Consider the following 18,599-nt stretch of genomic DNA (forward strand, 5'->3'; position numbering starts at 1 on the left):
ACTAGAATTTCTGTGTCTAAATTCAAGATCAGATTAGGAACACCTTTAACGCCAACTCAAATGTCGGAAGTAGAAAAATCTTAATCATTATCAAAAGCAGGGTGATTTTATTCCTAACCAATACCGCAATTTGACACAAGAAATAACCTGTCCTTCATCGTTTTTGCTGAATAATGACTATCTATTAATGGACAAAGATTGGTTAAACACTGAAATGGGTGAACTTGCCGAAGTTGTTAATTATAATTCTCTTACTGCTCGTATTTTATTGCAGCTGTTCTTAATAACTTTTTTTTTGCTGTTGAGCCACTTTCAACTCCATGTAACATATCATAGAAGGTCTCCCTACAGTGTTTGCACTATGTGACCTCCTGTACATTATCGTACCCACCTTTGTATATGCTTCTTTATCAAACTTCAAGCTTTAACGCATTATCTTAAACCAGGGCTGAAAACTAGGGATTACCAAAAACTGAAGTTCATGATGGAGTTCCTTTCTTCACCAGTTGTGCGGGATGGCAACATGACGTTTTAGTCTATGCGAGTGCGCGTGCGGTTAAGAGCAATTTGGAAAGGCCAAAGTTCTTTATCATTTGAAAAAGAAACACGACGAAAAAAACTCAAATTCATATTCGCGCATTACACGCTATATGTGTAAAATATCATTCAAAGACGATAGACTGCTGAGGATAATAACTGCGGCCTTCATACTGCTGCTATTGAGAATTCTGGTTAGTATGCGCTCAACTGCCAAAGCGCCTGACAGACATATCAGCCTCAGCTGCGGGACTTGGAAAATATTTTATTGATTTTTGGGTATACGTAGCCCAGTTAAGACAGACGTACAGTAGAGTTCCTCGTACCGATCAGAATCTCTCAGTGCTGGATCGTCCGTTACTATGCCCCAACATCTTCTATTGGCCTGGAATGCAAAGTTCATGATTACGTAAGTTGCAGATAATTTCCGTAATATATTTTCCCCTCAATCTAGTGCATAAATTAGAACGCGTCTTTCATAGGACAGTACAATACCGTTTTATTGGTTTACTGCGTGGCTTCAGTTGGGGTATGTTCTGATATTGCCCTTAGGTAAAACTTGGCGGGGCACCACAGTTCTACTCAATAACATACTAGAAGTATTTGAAGATTCAACAAAACACCCAACATCTACGGTTACCAAAATTGAAAGTGAAGGACAATACAATGACTGTTACGAGGGCGAATCAGAAAGTCCTTGCCCCTGCTTTTTTTGCCATAATAAGCTAGATACATGTGTATTACAAATGCACGTACCATTCTCCCTACCTTACATTATGTTTCTACCTAGTACCCACGGTGGTTTAGACATTTGCCCCATCGCAACATTAAGTTTGAGATGCCCCAATAAGCGACACAAGTGGCCTCTTCGAAAGCACATTGTCATGCAAGTCTTCACAGTTTTGCGAACTCCCGCCACCACCACCACCTCACACTTCTCAAAACGAGACACGTTTCCCCATACGTGGGCAGCGTTTCCCTGTTCATTTCGATGAGTGTTCATCCCTTTCTCCATACAAAACAAGTCGCACTTCGTTGCTCGCTCACCGTGGACGTGTGAATCAGAACCACCATAAACAACTTACAGGAGCGCCGTGCCCCGAAGCTACCGGCAAATAAGGCTGGGCCAGCCTAAGAAAAGTGCACTGCAGACACTGGATATGTTGACTTCACATTTACAGCCGCAATTCGGCTCAAGAAAGGGGGTAAAAGTTTTCTAATTCGTCCTCGTGTATGAGGGTTTCCCCTCTGCAATGGAAGCGAGACTAAAACGGCGAGAAATATTACTATTGAGCTTGTATTATGGCCGTAGTGGCGACGTATACTCTACAAACAGTGTTTTCTTAAATATACGTAGATACGAGGTAAATACACCTAGAAAAGGACGAGTAGCAATACTACCGTTCGCGGCACGTGCTGGAGAAATGTGTGCAGACCTATCTGCCAGAATTATACAAATCCAGAATTACCTCAATTACAAAAGAGGATTACCAAGTAATTCTGCTCAATAATGCAGATACTGCTCCCACTGATCAATACTATGTAAAAATCGAAGCCACCTAATGATAAAATTAAGGTATTTGAAATGTACAAGACACACGTCGGCCAAATACACAAAAGCACCTCGATACTGGTTCACAATTTGTATTTGTACCTGCGGATTTTCTCAGACTCCAACGTACCAATAACATGCAATATAATTTGCCGCCAATCTAACTCGGGTTTACCAAGACCAATCACACGCTGGCCATCTCGGGCACACATGCTCCTAACTAGGGCTCGTTTAGTTTAATGAAATCCCCCAGTTTTGCATAAAATCCACGGCTCCCACTCAGCCAATCACAAACGCTGACAGTCTCTCAGGTTTATCCTCAGCCCGACACACACTCACCGCCCTTATTTCTGTTTGTAATCAACGATCATTAAGACTCATCTCGCCACGCTTTATTACTCAGGTCTTATGTGTTCCTTTCTAACTGCATCACCCTCACGAAGGTAAAATTAGTGTAAGCAAGAGTGACTGCTATAAATAGTGGGCATGCAAGCCCATGCCGAAACGTATTGGGATTAAATATTGTAATAATAAAATTGTTCTGTCACAAGCCATGTTACTGAGTGAAGTAATTCATGAAAATCAGCTAGGAAATAGCGGTGTGCGTCGGTTGGAATATAGCATGCATCAATAGCTGGGCGGGAAGCGTTGTTTTTCAAAGACAATTTCTAAGGCTGTAGTTACTGTTATTTCAGCACACTGAAGACATTTGTGTATACATATCAGTACGCCGCCACCCCTTCTATGGGCTTTGTCGCGTGGAAATATAGACAAAAATTGCGAAATCTGAATGAATTCCCGCATTTCCAACGGCTGAGTTAAGCCAAGTTTCAGTAATAATGGCGATGTTCAATGACGTTGTACTGAGTAGGCTTAGAGGGCATCAGGTTTGGGAAGAATACTGTGAATATCGGTGTAAAGAAATGGAAGGAAGTTGCTGGGACAGTTATTGGTACGGCTATTAGGATAGTCAGATGCTAGGAACCCGGTGATCGAGTTACTACCTTATCAGAACTATGGTTATATGTGTAAGTTGTACTTTCTATCAGTAATATGTGGTGACGCACTTTGAAGGGTCTCGGTTGTGCTTTTCCAAACATAAATAGGTGCCCTATAGCAGTTAGCGAGTTAGGAGAATAGTCTTCCGAGATGAGGTATTCAGTTCCTTTTTGTTTTGTAGCGCGCGACATAACACGCACTCATTTACTTCAAATGGGCGAATTTAGCAGTGATAGGTTTATTTTTCTTACTATTAACGCCAACTAATCTGTGTGCTCTTCCTGTGTCTGAATGCTCAATAGGGCTGTTTAGTTTTGCACTGTAGTGCTGAATCACTAGGGTTTTGGACGCAGCGCATGTTTCGTTTTCAGCGTTTCTCAAACCAACGAAGACAAGATGTGATATTCACGCCCCATTTTTGGAATCGTCAAGTTGAGCCTGAATGTTTGAAGTAATAACTTCGCGCCATAAAAACACGGAAACAAGAAATGCGGACAAGGACAAGCGATACTCACAACTGTTTAACGGAAGGAAGGATAAACAGTTGTGAGTAGCGCTTGTCCTTGAGCGCCTTTCTTGTTTCCGTGTTTTTTTATCGCGCTAAGATACCACTTCAAGTATGTACGACCAACGAGCCCAACATTCAACTCTCCTAGAGCCTGAATGGACGCAATTCGTTCGTAGACGCTCTGTTCGGCGAGCGTCTAGAGCTCGTCGACTTCATTTTTTTACCGCGACAAGTGCTGAGCAATCTTCGTCTATCTTAGTTTGTCATTTTTATGTCATTAAAAGAGTTGTCACTCTGAGATAATCTTTGCTTTATGACTTAATGTCATTTGGAATTGATGCTTGGCCAGTACAAATTTTGTTAAGTGCTTCCATTATGTGATTTGGTGCTTCATTGCTGCGGGTGTTGGGCCGGGGTTAAGCTCGATGTCACCGAATAAAATTCGTAGTTGCCGAAGAACACGAAAACAGTCGAAAAAGCTTCCGTAAAACAGCTCCGGCTTGGCAGCACCAGGAAAGCAGCATAGCGAGTGCGTAGAGGCGTAATTAAGGAATAGTGGGAGTTTACCTGCGTGAGAATCAAGCGGCTTAGGTTAGCGTTTGTAGCCATAGCTGTGGCGCTGCCAAACCCATGAAAAGCCGCACGAGATCCGATCAGCCTTATAAGGCAGAGTCGGGGAAAGGGCGAAGAAGTTTAGCAATTAGATGAGGCTGATACCACGAGGATATGCGCAAGCCACTGCGGGAAAAGGCTTAGTGCAGCCACACACTTGGATTTTTGCGATGCGCCGATGCAGCTGCAGGGCGAGTGTTGTGGTTTTACAGGCGGTGGCGTACGAGGAATAGTCGATTGGACAAGGGGCCTGAGCTTTCCCGGATCATCGGCGGCAAACCCATCTCCTGGTTCACGCGCCGGCAATACTGGCCTGGAAACATAGCCGGGCTTAGTACGTCACGCTAAACGGTGAACGGCACGGCCAATTCGCGAAGAGCATTGTGTGGGTGGGGGAACAGGACCGGCGGTTCCTTCGGTCCCACCAGGAGTTTCCTCGCTGTGTTGCAGGAGGTAAGACAGCAAGAGCATGTGCCGTGATGCTGCGAAACCCATATATATATATATATATATATATATATATATATATATATATATATATATATATTGTCATGTGGTAGTGACGTTAAAGAACACAGTAGCAGTACTGTGAAAGACAAAACTAGCTTTTATTGGGCGAACCAGTGCCCACAAAACAGGCTACAGTTAAAGCACCACGAAAGCGGCGAACACAGTCGGCGATGGTCGAAAATCTGATCAGCGGGTCAAGCGCGTCGGCTTTTATAGAGCAGTAATCGAATGTTCCAGACTAATCGTTGGGACCCGCATGCCTTCTACAAAGTTCTACAACATTCGAGTCACGCAATGAAATCAGATAACACAAGTTTCGGCGACGAACAGACAGCGGATAGAAGCATCGATAACTTTCCAGAAACTTCGGATACATGCAGACGCGTCCTGCGCTGTGCGATAACATTTGTTAGGCGGCGAAACGTGGTCGCCCGTTAAATATAAGTACACGTGTCAATATATATATATTGTTACGGAAGGATGAACGAAGACAGAGGAAGAAGAAGATTGCGAGACGCTGGCTGCTGCGTGTTGTTGGGGGTCACCATTCTTGTCTACCCTGACTCATCCTGTATGTATATTGTTAACATAGTCGTTATATATTCTAAACATCCCCGTAACATATTGGTGGAAGTTGCGGGCTACTACGGCTGGAAACGGAGTTCCGCAGTGGACGTCGCCTCACCGTCCTCACGATGAGTGACTGTGAGCACGCGGTATCAACGTCATTCCTGCCTCAAACGTCACCGTCGCCACCTACGTCGCTGTCGCATTTCGGTTGCGGTTGTGCAACCCAAGAACCCTTGGACATTCTGCGAGACCGATGGCGCCGACGTTGAAAAGTGGGCGGCTATGTATGAACGGGCGAATGGAATCAACTGATGGGACCGTACGCTTATGCTAGCCAACCTGTTGTTCTACCTATGAGGCACGGCAAAGTTGTGGTACGAAAACCACCAAGAGGAGCTCACCAGCTGCGACCAATAGAAAGAGGTGTTGACAGAGTTGTTTGGCAAACCAGCCGGCCGTAATATTGCAGCAAAGCGGTAAGTGGCCTCCCGTGCCCAATCCCCCACGGAGTCCTGTTTCTCGTACCTCCAGGACGTGCTGGTAGTTTGTCGTAACGCCGATCGCGAAATGATAGAAGCTGAAAAGGTCGGGGACGTGATTAAGAGCATTGCTGACGACGCCTTTAATCTTCTCATGTGCTAAAGCGGTTCTACAGTTGGTGCCATCGTTAAAGAGTGCCGACAATTCAAGCAGGCAAAAATCCGACGCGTCTTGCAACCATTCGCCAGATTTCCCAATACTGCCGCGATGTCGACGCGTGGAGATCAACCCGCACAGTATCATGCGTCGCCATCAGACGACGTGTTGCGAATCGTTCGACGTGAACCGGATGCGATGGCGCCCGTAGCTTTCTCTTCACGTAGCCCTGATGCTACCCCTTTTTCGGTTCCACTCGGACAAGTCATCGTGCTCCAGGAACTTGAAAACATTATATTACGTTCTGTCTTTAGAGTCGCCAAACCCAGAGCTAACCAACGCCCTTCTACTATTTCCGATCCAACCCGACGCGTCTCTCCGCGTTATCGCAACCCCATTGAGTGGAGAACTGCGGACGACAAGCCGATATGTTTCACCTGTCGCCGCATGGGTCATGTCGCCCGATATTGTCGCAACTCGTGGCGCTCAACACCTCGCACGCCCAACAACCCGAGCCGTTTTAATGGAAATGCCCGCAATGTTTCGCCCACTACGGAGTCCAACAGCGCCGACAACTCTGCTAGGAACACGTAGTACAGTCGCTCACCATCACCGCGTGGACGCCAGTCGCGCTCACCGTAAACACGTTGCCCATCTTCCGGCTCGTCGCAGCCACGTCGCATTTCGTCTACTGTGGCTTTCGACCGCAATTTTTCCTAAAACTAAGCATTGCAACTAAGGTGCTTCTGCATTGCCTACTACTAAACCGAATCCTCTGTCTGTGCCCACAAGAAGAAGCGTGATTGACGTTAAAATAGTTGGCGTACCTGTCCAAGCACTCGTCGACACTGGAGCCCACGTTTCTGTGATGAGTGCTAGCTTACGTAGACGTTTAAAGTAGGTCCTCATGCCAGCAGCTGCCCGAGTGCTTCCGGTGGTCGACGGTGGCGTGCTGGTTGTTCTTGGAATGTGTACTGCGTGTTTAAGGATAGCCGGCCGCCCAACTTCTGTTCTCTTTGCTGTGATCGACAACTGCCCTCACGACGTTACCCTTGGATTGGACTTTTTATCCACTCCTTCGGCTCTCATCGACGGCGCGACCGGCGTTCTTCAGTTGGAACTACCTCAACTCGTCAATGCTCCGAGCACTGCCCCGCCTACTTGTGCTCGCTTCACGATGCGCGTCTGGCACCCGAGGCAGTTACTTAGGTCATTTTGACAGCTCAGCCGCAGGTTCCTGCCGGTGAATATGTGCTACGCCCCCTTGTCGACTTGCTTTTTAACCGGAACGCTGTTGTTCCGCATACGCTGGTTACGGTTACTAATAACGACGTAGTTCTACCGCTTCTGAATTTCAGCTTGTCCCCTCGAGTGATCCCGGCGGCATGTTCTTGGCTAGCGTTTCAAGTAGTTCCCAATTTGACAATGAAGGTCTCAATGTCGAGAGTGGTTTCTTAGTGTCAATTGCAGTTCACAGCTCTGGTTCCTTAACGGACCACCTCGCGAAAATGATTGCACTTGACCACGCCTCGGCACAGGCCACGAACATACGTCGCCTGCTTGAATCGTACAGTGACATTTTTTAGTTAGGAGATAGGCCTTTAGGCCAAACATCTGTTGTTCACCACAGTATAAACACTGGAGACACGAATCCTATTCGTCAGCGTCGCTATCGTGTATCGCATGCTGAGCGTGAAGTCATCCAGTTGGAAGTGGACAAAATGCTCCGCAAAGGGGTCATCGAGCTATCAGCCAGCCCTTGGACCTCGCCTGTCGTGCTTGTGAAAAAGAAAGATGGTACCTGGCGTTTTTCCGTCGACTATTGCCACTTAAACAACATTACGCGAGAAGACGTCTACCCAATACCACGCATCGATGACGCCTTAGACGGCTTGCATGGAGCTAAATACTTCTCGTCCATGGATCCTCGATCCGGCTACTGGCAGATTTCAGTTGATGAAATCGACAGCGAGAAGACGGCCTTCATCACGCCGAATTGCCTATATCAGTTCAAAGGCATTCCCTTAGGCCTATGGAATGCTCCGGTGACATTTGAACGTATGATGCACTCTCTTCTGCGAGGCTACAAATGGAACACCTGTGTTTGTTGCCTTGACGACGTTATCGTTTTTTCTCCCACTTTCGGCACCCAGCTTACCCGAATCGCTGGAATTCCTGCGATCTTCCGAAAAGCCGGCCTCCAACTGAACTCCACGAAGTGTGAGTTCGGGCGCTGCCAGATTACCGTGTTGGGACACCTGGTTGACGCATCCGGTGTTCAACTATACCCAGAAAAAGTTCGCGCCGTACTCAGTTTCCCTGTGCCACGTTCTGCTTCTGATGTGCGCTGCTTCTTCCAACTGTGTTCTTACTTTCGCTGTGTCGTCCAAAACTTCGCCGATGTTTCTCGGCCTTTGACAGATCTTCTAAAGAAGAACACGTCATTCTTATGGGGTCCGGAGGAGGCTTACGCGTTTGCCGTTCTCACCGTATTTCTGACCACTTCTTCCATACTTGCCCACTTTGATCCATCTGCACCGACCGAAGTCTACACTGACGCGCAAGCGGCCATGGCATCGCGCTGTTCTCGCCCAACGCCAGAATGGTATCGAGTGCGTGATAGCTTACGCCAGCCGCCTCTTCTCATCTTCCATGCGAAATTACTCCATCACCGAGCGGGAGTGCTTGATTTTGTTTGTGCTGTCGCCAAGTTCCGGCCCCATTTGTACGTTACAGACCATCACGCACTCTCCTGGACCTGACAAGATGGCTTGGTCGCTGGGCTTTGCGGCTCCATGAATTTTAATTTATTGTCAGTTGCAAGACTGGACGCCTCCACAAGGACGCTGACTGCCTCTCGTCATCCCGTGGATTCGCCTAACTTTGCTGCGCATGATCTCATGACCTGCATGATGGCTTTAACTGACATGACCGGCATGAGCGCTGACCAACAACGCGACGAATCCTTGCAGTCCATCATCGCCGGAGTGCAATCTGGTAGCACTGACGGCGCGTGCCGCATGTTCGTGCTGCACGACGGCATCTTCTACCGCAGCAATACGACCCCTGATGGCCCTGAGTTGTTCCTTGTCTTTCCTCGTCATCTTTCATCCATCGATCTCGAAGAACTTCACGATGTACCTATGGTGGGACACCTTGTAGGTTTGCGTACATACGACCGCGTGCGACGCAGGTTCTTCTGGCCGGGTCTCTACCGCTCCGTGCGTCGCTATGTCGCAACTTGGGAATTGTGTCAGCGCCGGAAGAAACTTCCTCCGCCACCTGTCAGACGACTCCATCCAATCGAAATTCCCTCGGAACCGTTTTTTCGCATAGGCCTTGACCTGCTTGGCTCTTTTCCGACGACGACGACTAGAGGGAATAAGTGGATCGCCGTCGCTACTGATTACGCGACACGCTACGCGATAACAAAGCGTTGCCGACTAGCTGCGATACCGACGTCGCCGACTTTCGCCTTCATGACGTTATTCTTCACTATGGTGTGCCTCGACAGTTACTTACAGAGCGTTCTTGTCTTGAGTTGTCGACGACATCCTCCGCTCTTGTGCCCTTCAGAACAAGCTGTCCACCGCCTACCACTCACAAACGAACGGTCTTACGAAACGTCTCAACCGAACGATCACAGAGATGCTGTCGATGTACGTCTCCAACAATTACCGTGACTGAGACGCCACGCTGACCTACGTGACGTTCGCGTACAATTCGTCGCCACATGACAACGCAGTATATTCACCCTTTTTTTGTGTGGTCGCGAGCCCAAAATTGTCGTTTGAGACCACCTTCCCTTCGGTACCACATGTTACAGCTGAGTACGCTCGTGAAGTCATCGAACGCGCTCACATCGCACGTCAAGTCGCCTGATATAGTTTATTAGCCTCGCAGCATATACAAAAACAGCGTTATGACCGGTGCCATCCCGTTGTTAAGTTCGCGCCAGGTGCTTGAGTGCTCCTTTGACCACCATGTTGTGGAGTTGGCCTCTCCCAAAAGCTTCTCTCCCGCTAAACAGGGCCTTATAATGTCCTACGGCAAATTACAGACATAAATTACGAGTTTTCGTCGCTACAGTTTGATGCATCTTCAAGTCCGACGCCTGTTGACGTCGTGCACGTTTTGCTGCTGAAGCCATACATCGCTCGCAATTCTTCGCCTATGATGCGCCAAGACGGCGCTTTACCACCTCAGGGTCCTCTTACGGAAGGATGAAAGAAGACAGAGGAAGAAGTTTGCGAGATGCTCGCTGCTCCGTTTTGTTGTTGGACAGCCATCCTGTCTACGCTGACTTATGCTGTATATATATCGTAAATGCGCAGTCTATATATTCCTAACATCCCCGTAGCGCTATATATATATATATATATATATATATATTGTAACGACGTGGGATCGACGAGTATGCGTGGCAGCACCGCCAAGAAGCGCACTTTATCAGTCGTCCAAGGGAACAACAACAACGTCTTCTTCGTTTCCCCCGCATCACCTAAAAACCCGCGCTACTTCAGCGTCGTCCCCACTGGCGCATACCCGCTGAATTATAGTTCTGCCAAATATAGTTGTGTCATTTGCTCCCCCTTCAGAAAAGATCATCGTCCCGATGATAGAGGCTTGGAAAGCAGCGGTAAAGAACTGCGCAGTCTTGGCAGTCCTCATAGTACGGCTTCATCCGCAGCACGTGAACGACCTCGGGTAAATGCCGTCGGCGCTTTGAACAGTGCGAGCTGTCTGGAACGACTTCGTAGTTGACGTCACTGATGCGTCGGAGAACTATGTAGGGCCCGAAGTATTTGCGTAGGAGCTTTTCAGAGAGCCCACGCTGTCGAATAGGTGTCCAGATCCACACTTTGTCGCCGATGTTGTATGTTACGGCTTTGTGCCGAAGATTGTAGCGTCTGGCGTCAATGTCCTGTTGTTCGCGGATTCGCAGACGCGCAAGCTGCCTAGCTGCCTCTGCTCGGTGTGTTACCTCTTCAGCACCCGTCTCGTTGTCGTCAAATTCATGAGGGAGCATTGCGTCTAATGTTGTTGTAACCTCACGGCCGTATACGAGACTGAAGGGCGTCTTGCGAGTGGTCTCTTGACGAGCCGTATTGTACGCGAAGGTGACATAAGGTAAAACCTCGTCCCAGTTCCTATGCTCTACATCTACGTACAGGCTGATCATATCAGCCAATGTCCTATTGAGTCGTTCTGTCAGTCCGTTCGTTTGAGGGTGATACGCTGTTGTTTTCCGGTGGGCGGTACCACTTAGACGTAGAACGATATCTAAAAACTGGGCCATGAACGCAGTACCTCTGTCCGTGACGACTACTGCGGGAGCGCCATGCCTTAAAACGATGGATTCCAGAAAAAATCGTGCCGCTTCATCTGCTGTTGCCCGTTGCAGGGCACTTGTCTCGGCGTATCTAGTGAGATAATCCGTGGCAACGATTATCCACCTATTACCAGTAGTAGACGTTGGGAAGGGGCCCAGAAAGTCCATGCCTACTTGTGCAAATGGTGTGGCCAGTACGTCAACAGGGTGCAGTAAGCCGGCTGGTTTGACGGATGGCGGTTTACGACGTTGGCAATCCAGACATGTCTGAACGTAACGTTTAACGACCGCAGTAAGTCTCGGCCAGTAGTAATTCTGCCGAATCCGTGCCAATGTGCGAGTATAGCCCAAGTGCCCAGCAGTCGGCTCGTTGTGGCAGGCGTGTAAGATTTCACGTCGAAGCGGTGATGGGACAACAAGTAAGTAGTTGCTGCCGCTAGGCGAGAAGTTCTTCTTGTAGAGGACGTTGCGACGCAAGCAGTATGATGCCACCCCTCTTGCGATGAGCCTCGGCACGCTGTTGGTTCGTCCTTCGAGGTAATCAATAAGCGGCAGCAATTCAATGTCATCCCGTTGCTGGCGTGAAAGATCGGCAGTATCCACGAGTCCCAGAAAAATTGTGTCGTCATCGTCTTGTGCTGCCGGCTCAACAGGAGACCGAGAAAGGCAGTGGGCGTCTGCATGCCGTTTTCCCGACTTGTATGTAACAACAAAGTCGAACTCTTGGAGTCGAAGACTCCAGCGTGCGAGCCGGCCGGAAGGATCTTTCAAATTAATGAGCCAGCAGAGGGAATGGTGGTCACTAACGACGGTGAAAGACCGACCATACAAATACGGACGAAATTTCAGAACTGCCCATACCATTGCGAGGCATTCTTTTTCAGTGGTGGAGTAGTTAGCTTCGGCTCGGGATAGTGTCCTACTGGCGTAAGCAATCACTTTTTCGCTGTCGTCCTGCCATTGTACTAGCACCGCCCCTAGACCGACATTACTGGCGTCTGTATGCAATATCGTCGGGGCTTCCTCATCTAAGTGTGCTAATACGGGAGGCGATTGCATGCGTTGCCGGAGCTCGTGAAATGCCCGCTGCTGGTCTTCGCCCCAAGTAAAAGGCATATCTTCTCGGGTGAGCTGTGTTAACGGCCATGCGATACGCGAGAAATTCGCAATAAATCGCCGGTAATATGCACAGAGTCCCAGAAAACGTCGTACGGCTTTTTTGTCTGATGGAATCGGGAAATTAGCGACGGCGGCAATTTTATCCGGATCAGGTCGGACTCCTTGGCTACTCACGACGTGACCGAGGAACTGGAGCTCATGAAAGCCAAAATGGCACTTCTCAGGCTTCAAAGTAAGACCGGCAGAGCGTATTGCTTCAAAAACAGTTTTCAGCCTTCGTAAGTGTTCGTCGAACGTTGCGGAAAAGACAATCACGTCATCCAAGTACACCAGGCATGTTTGCCATTTGAGTCCGGAGAGCACAGTGTCCATTAGACGCTGAAATGTTGCTGGCGCCGAACACAAACCGAAAGGAAGTACCTGGAATTCATAAAGTCCGTCAGGCGTCACAAAGGCTGTTTTCTCACGGTCTCTCTCATCCACTTCGATCTGCCAATAACCGCTTTTCAAGTCCATTGAGGAAAAGTAGCACGAGTCTCGCAACCTATCCAAGGAATCATCAATACGTGGCAGTGGATAAACGTCCTTCTTTGTGACCTGATTGAGCTTCCGATAGTCGACGCAGAAGCGCAGGCTACCGTCCTTCTTCTTCACTAAAACTACAGGTGATTCCCACGGGCTATTAGATGGTCGTATAACGCCATCTTCTAGCATCGTCTTCACTTGTTTTTGTATTGCTTCGCGTTCCTTTGGGGCCACACGATAAGGGTTTTGTCGGATGGGTCTGGCGTCGACATCAGTAATGATGCGGTGTTTGGTAAGTGGCGTTTGACCAACTCTTGACGCAGAGGAGAAACAGCCCTGGTACTGCTTGATGAGCTCAAGCAGACGGGTCCGCTCAACGGCCGTTAACGTCGGATTAACGTCTACAATAGATGCAGCTGTGTGGATTGTAGAGGCCGACTCCTGTGCTAAGTGGCAGTCTTGTATTTCTGTCACTTCGTCGAAATAGGCGACAGCAGTGCCTCTAACGATGTGTCGGCGCTCCCTACTAAAATTTGTCAGCAAGAGTTCGGCGCTTCCGTCGATTACATTGATAAGTGCTCTGGCAATGGCCACACCGCAATTCAGTGCTTGCGCACTGATGTGTTCAGCGACTCCAGTCCCACTTTGCAGGCTGTCACAGCGCACCTGTAAGAGAAAGCAACTCCGCGGCAAAAGTATGACGTCGTCCGCGGCAATACGTAAGCGAGGTTGTTGTGGCTTCTCATGGGTGACATTATCTGAACTCGTGGCAAATGTAACGCTTCTGTCACGGATGTTAATCACGGCGCCGTACTCCCGTAGGAAATCCATGCCCAATATAAGTTCTTTACAACACTCAGTAAGGATGACGAGGTTGACGACGAAGGTTGAACCGGCGATTAAGAGTCGGGCCGTACATTTCCCGACAGGTGTCATCAACTGACCTCCGGCGGTTCTTATGTTGGGCCCGTGCCATGGTGTCTTCACCTTCCTCAGTTTGTCAGCGACCTGTAAGCTAAGGATTGAAAAATGGGAGCCAGTGTCAACCAGAGCGGCTATTTCGTGGCCGTCAATGCAAACGATGAGCTCGGCGCTGACGATGTCAGTTACGTTTTTCGTACTTCTATCCGTCGTATTCGTCGTCGTGCTGGGCGTCTTTTTCGTCAATGTCGTCTTCACGTCGTCGTTCGTCGATAACGGGGGATGTGGAGCAGTTAGAGTATTGGCAACCTCACCCCCGGAGGTCGCTGCGGCTAGTTTCCCCGTCGAGGGCTAGGCGATCTGCCCCTAGTGACGTCAGCAAAACTGCGACGAGTCGGCGAATGGTAGCGCGCCGGAGATGGAGAAGGAGAACGTGGTCGCGGCGTCGTCGTATTTGGTGGCTGACTGTTCACAGGAGCGTCGTTGTAAGCGCGTCGACCGTCGTACGGAGAACAAGCATAGTTAGCAGGAAAACTTGGGTGTTGAGCGGCGCGATAGTTGTTCCATTTGCGGCAAACTCTATAGACGTGTCCAGCTTCACCACAATGGTAGCACACCGGTCGTCGATCGACGCTGCGCCACAAATCGGTTTTCCGACGCTGGTAGTTCGGCTCTCCATGGAGCCAAGGAGTGGCGTGCGCATGTCGAAAATACGGCGTTGTTTGTGCTGGCATGATCGGCGGGGTCGGTAGAGTCGACGAGGGTGGCGATGTCGGCTCTATTTGTGGCGTAGGTGGTGTTGTAGTTATGGGAGTCAACGGCGCTGAAGTTGCGTTGAGTGGACGGCGAACAGCTTCCGCATAAGTGAGGCGCCGCGGAACGTTGCCACAGTCTGGCGCTGAAAAAGCTTGCCGGACTTCCTCCCGGACTACATCAGCAACAAAAGATAACGCTGGCGTCGGTTCCGTAGGCGCAACCACAAAGCCGAGCTGCCGAAGCTCTTCTCGCACCACTTCTCGGACAACTTCACGCAGAGACATGTCGTTACTCGCAGCCAGTACGGAAGTGGTCGCCGTCGAGTTGCCCATGTCATGCTGGCGGTATCGTTGATGCAGGGCCCGTTCAATGGCTGTAGCCTCTTTTGTGAACTGTGCCACTGTTGTCGGTGGATTTCTCACAAGGCCGGCAAACAGTTGCTCCTTCACTCCTCGCAGGAGATATCGCAGCTTTCTTTCCTCTGGCATGTCTGGGTCTGCCCTACGGAAAAGACGGGCCATGTCTTCCGAGAACATAGCAACACTCTCATTGGGCTTTTGAACGCGGATTTCAAGGAGACGCTGCGCGTTTTCCCTCCTGTCAATGCTTGAAAAGGTATCCAGCAGCTGTGTGCGGAAGTCGTCCCACGTGGCAAAGCTCCTCTCCCGGTTTACGTACCACGTACGAGCATTGTCCTTCAAATAGAAATAGACACTCGAGAGTTTGTCCGCCGAGCTGGTCTTATGGTTATACTGGGCAACGCGCTCGAACTGGTCTAGCCAATCTTGGACGTCTTCAAAGGCATCACCATGAAAGCTCTCCGGGACCATAGGATTCTGCAGTGTTACTTGCGATGGAGCTGCGGTGGCCATGTTATTTGTAGGAGGCAAACGATTTCTCGAAGTTTCTTGCTGGGGACTGGACTCGGGCGCTAAGCCTAGCAGGCGACGACTGAAGCGGTGGACCGGTGTTTCGATGCGCGATGGTGATTCCGGGCTCGATCGTCGGCTCCGCGAAGGGGTGCCAAGCATGAAGAATACCCAGCACCTCCACCAGTGTAACGACGTGGGATCGACGAGTATGCGTGGCAGCACCGCCAAGAAGCGCACTTTATCAGTCCTCCAAGGGAACAACAACAACGTCTTCTTCGTTTCCCCCGCATCACCTAAAAACCCGCGCTACTTCAGCGTCGTCCCCACTGGCGCATACCCGCTGAATTATAGTTCTGCCAAATATAGTTGTGTCAATATATATATATATATATATATATATATATATATATATATATATATATATATATATATATATATATATATATATATATATATATATATATATATATATCAGAAGCCACAAAAACTGTCACCAAGGACAACATAGGGCTAATTACTTATGCTTAATAAATGAAATAAAGAAATGATAAATTATGTGAAATAATGTGGATGAAAAAACTGCTTGCCGCTGGCGGGAACCAAACCCACAAGTTTCTCGTTCTCGTGACGCCTGCGGCAAAAAGGACGTTCCACGTCCGCCGCCAAGGTATGTGAGTGGTGGCACTGGCTAACACTCTCAGGGTTATACTAGGACAAATACATACCCAAGAAACTGGATGGAGAAACAGCGCCGCGGTAGCTCAATTGGTAGAGCATCGCACGCGAAATGCGTAGATTGTGGGTTCGGTTCCCACGAGCGGCAAGCTGTTTTTTCATCCACTTTAATTTTCATTAATTTATCATTTCTTTATTTCATTTATTATCCATAAGTAATTGTCCTTGGTGTCAGTGTTTGTTGGCTTCTGATATGACTAATAAAAATCGGGCCCCTCGGTTAACTCCCTTTCTCCTCGTTTATATATATATATATATATTGTAAAGAAGATTTATTGGGGTTCGTAGCGACTGCCGGTTCTACGATGCACCGAGCAGTTCCCGAGCTTGAGCTTCTGCTGCGAGCTTGATGCTGCCGATGCTGCTGACCCAGTGCGCACGTTCGTTATCTTCCTTACAATGGCCCCGCGGAAATAAAGGAGCCATCCTGGCGACTTAGGTTTCTGGAAGGACGGTAGAATCGTGATACGGCTTGAGACGCTGAACGTGAACGACTTCGCGGTTACGACGTCGCATGTCGGACGGCGGCGTTAGCGGCTCAATCAGGTAATTCACGGGCGATGTCCTCTTGAGAACGCGGTATGGCCCGTCGTACTTCGGAAGGAGTTTTGAAGCGAGCCCAGGCGTGCGGTGTGTCACTAACAACCATACGAGAGCGTCGGGAGAAAAGTGGGAGTCGAGTTCTGGGCATCGTGAACGGCTCTTTTACGGTTCTGGTCGTCCGAGGTGAATCGGCGGGCCAGCTGGCGACATTCCTCGGCATGTCTGGCGGCTTCCGAGATCGGCAGGCATTCGGATGGGTCTGGCCGGTAGGGCAGAAGGGTGGCGATTGTGTGCGAAGGATGACGGCCGTAAAGAAGGTAAAAGGGTGAGAATCCGGTAGTGGCCTGAATCGCGGTGTTGTAGGCATAGGTGAAAAATGGAAGAACGAGGTCCCACTTAGAGGGATCAGGTGAAACATACATGGCGAGCATGTCACCAAGAGTTCGATTAAAGCGTTCCGTGGTACCGTTAGTCTGTGGGTGATAAGCAGTGCATTTACGATGAACAATAGCGCATTTAGCAAGCAGTTGTTTGATGACTTCAGATAAGAAGGCGCGGCCTCTGTCGCTTAAAAGTTCGCGTGGACCTCCATGACGAAGGAGAAAACGGTGAAGTATGAAATTGGCGACCTCTTGCGCTGTAGCATTTGGTAGAGCAGTGGTCTCCGCATAACGGGTTAAGTGGTCTACCGCAACGATTATCCATCTGTTGCCGGTAGGAGTCAACCGAAGTGGCCCGTAGAGATCTATGCCCACGCGATCAAAGGGTTGGGATGGGCATTGCAGAGGCTGGAGTTCAGCGGCGGAGTTGTGTGGTGGCGCTTTACGGCGTTGGCACTCACGACAAGAGCGGACGAACGTTCGAACGAAATTCTACATTCCCCGCCAGTAATAGCGGTGTCGAAGTCTTTCGTAGGTTTTGAAAAGTCCCGCGTGGCCACACTCAGGGTCGACGTGGAACGAGGAGCAGAGCGCTGATCGTAAGGTTCTCGGAATGACGAGCAACCAGGTGCGTCCCTCTGGGGCATAGTTGCGTCGATATAGTAGCTGGTCTTGAATCGCAATATGAGGAACTTGGCGCCGAAGCGTACGTGACGCTGGAACTTTCGACGTATCCGAGAGAAGGTCGAGCAGAGATGCAGTCCAGGGATCATTACGCTGTGCAGCAGCGATAGTGTCAACGTCCAGAGAGGATAATGTACACTCCCAGGCGGAGTCGTCACGGGCCTTCGGGGGAAGCGGCGATCGGGATAGCGCGTCAGCATCGGAGTGCTTTCGCCCGGAACGGTAAACCACGCGGATGTCATATTCTTGGATTCGCAATGCCCAGTGGGCAAGGTGGCCGGATGGATCTTTGAGCGTCGACAGCCAACATAGTGCGTGGTGGTCGGCCACTACGTCAAACGATCGGCCGTATAAATATGGGCGAAACTTGCCAAGCGCCCACACAATGGCCGAACACTCCTTTTCTGTAACGCTGTAATTGGTTTCCGCCTTGGTTAACGTGCGACTCGCATATGCGACGACGTATTCTGTGTGGCCAGGTTGACGCTGTGCCAACACAGCGCCAAGGCCTACATCGCTTGCATCGGTGCGGATTTCGGTTGGCGCTCGAGGGTCAAAATGGCGAAGAATGGGTAGCGTCGTGAGAAGACGGCGCAAGGTTGGAAGGCGTCGTCACACTCTGGAGACCATGATGAGAGGTCTCTAGCGCCACCAAGGATCTGCGTGAGAGGCGATATAATAGACGCAAAGTTTCGAACGAATCGTCGGAAGTAAGAGCAGAGGCCGATAAAACTACGTAGCTCTTTCATAGTGGTAGGTTTTGGGAGCGCAGTAACAGCACATAGCTTCTCGGGATCCGGGCGAATTC

General features: G+C 49.4%; 1 protein-coding gene across 3 annotated transcripts in view; it reads right to left on the minus strand.

Annotated features, from left to right (window-relative positions):
• Positions 1 to 782: 782 nt before the first annotated feature.
• LOC129385933 (uncharacterized) overlaps positions 783 to 18,599 on the minus strand; it is a 164,286-nt gene continuing 146,469 nt past the window's right edge. For all 3 annotated transcript variants that reach the window (XR_008613403.2, XR_011895380.1, XM_055073109.1), the window contains one exon: positions 783 to 922. Coding sequence is in view for 1 of the 3 variants with exons in the window: in XM_055073109.1 (XP_054929084.1) it covers positions 803 to 922 (120 nt within the window). In the remaining 2 variants the exon portion in view is untranslated. The remainder of the gene's footprint in view (positions 923 to 18,599) is intronic.

Source organism: Dermacentor andersoni, chromosome 7, assembly GCF_023375885.2.
Source record: "Dermacentor andersoni chromosome 7, qqDerAnde1_hic_scaffold, whole genome shotgun sequence".
NCBI lineage: Eukaryota > Metazoa > Arthropoda > Arachnida > Ixodida > Ixodidae > Dermacentor > Dermacentor andersoni.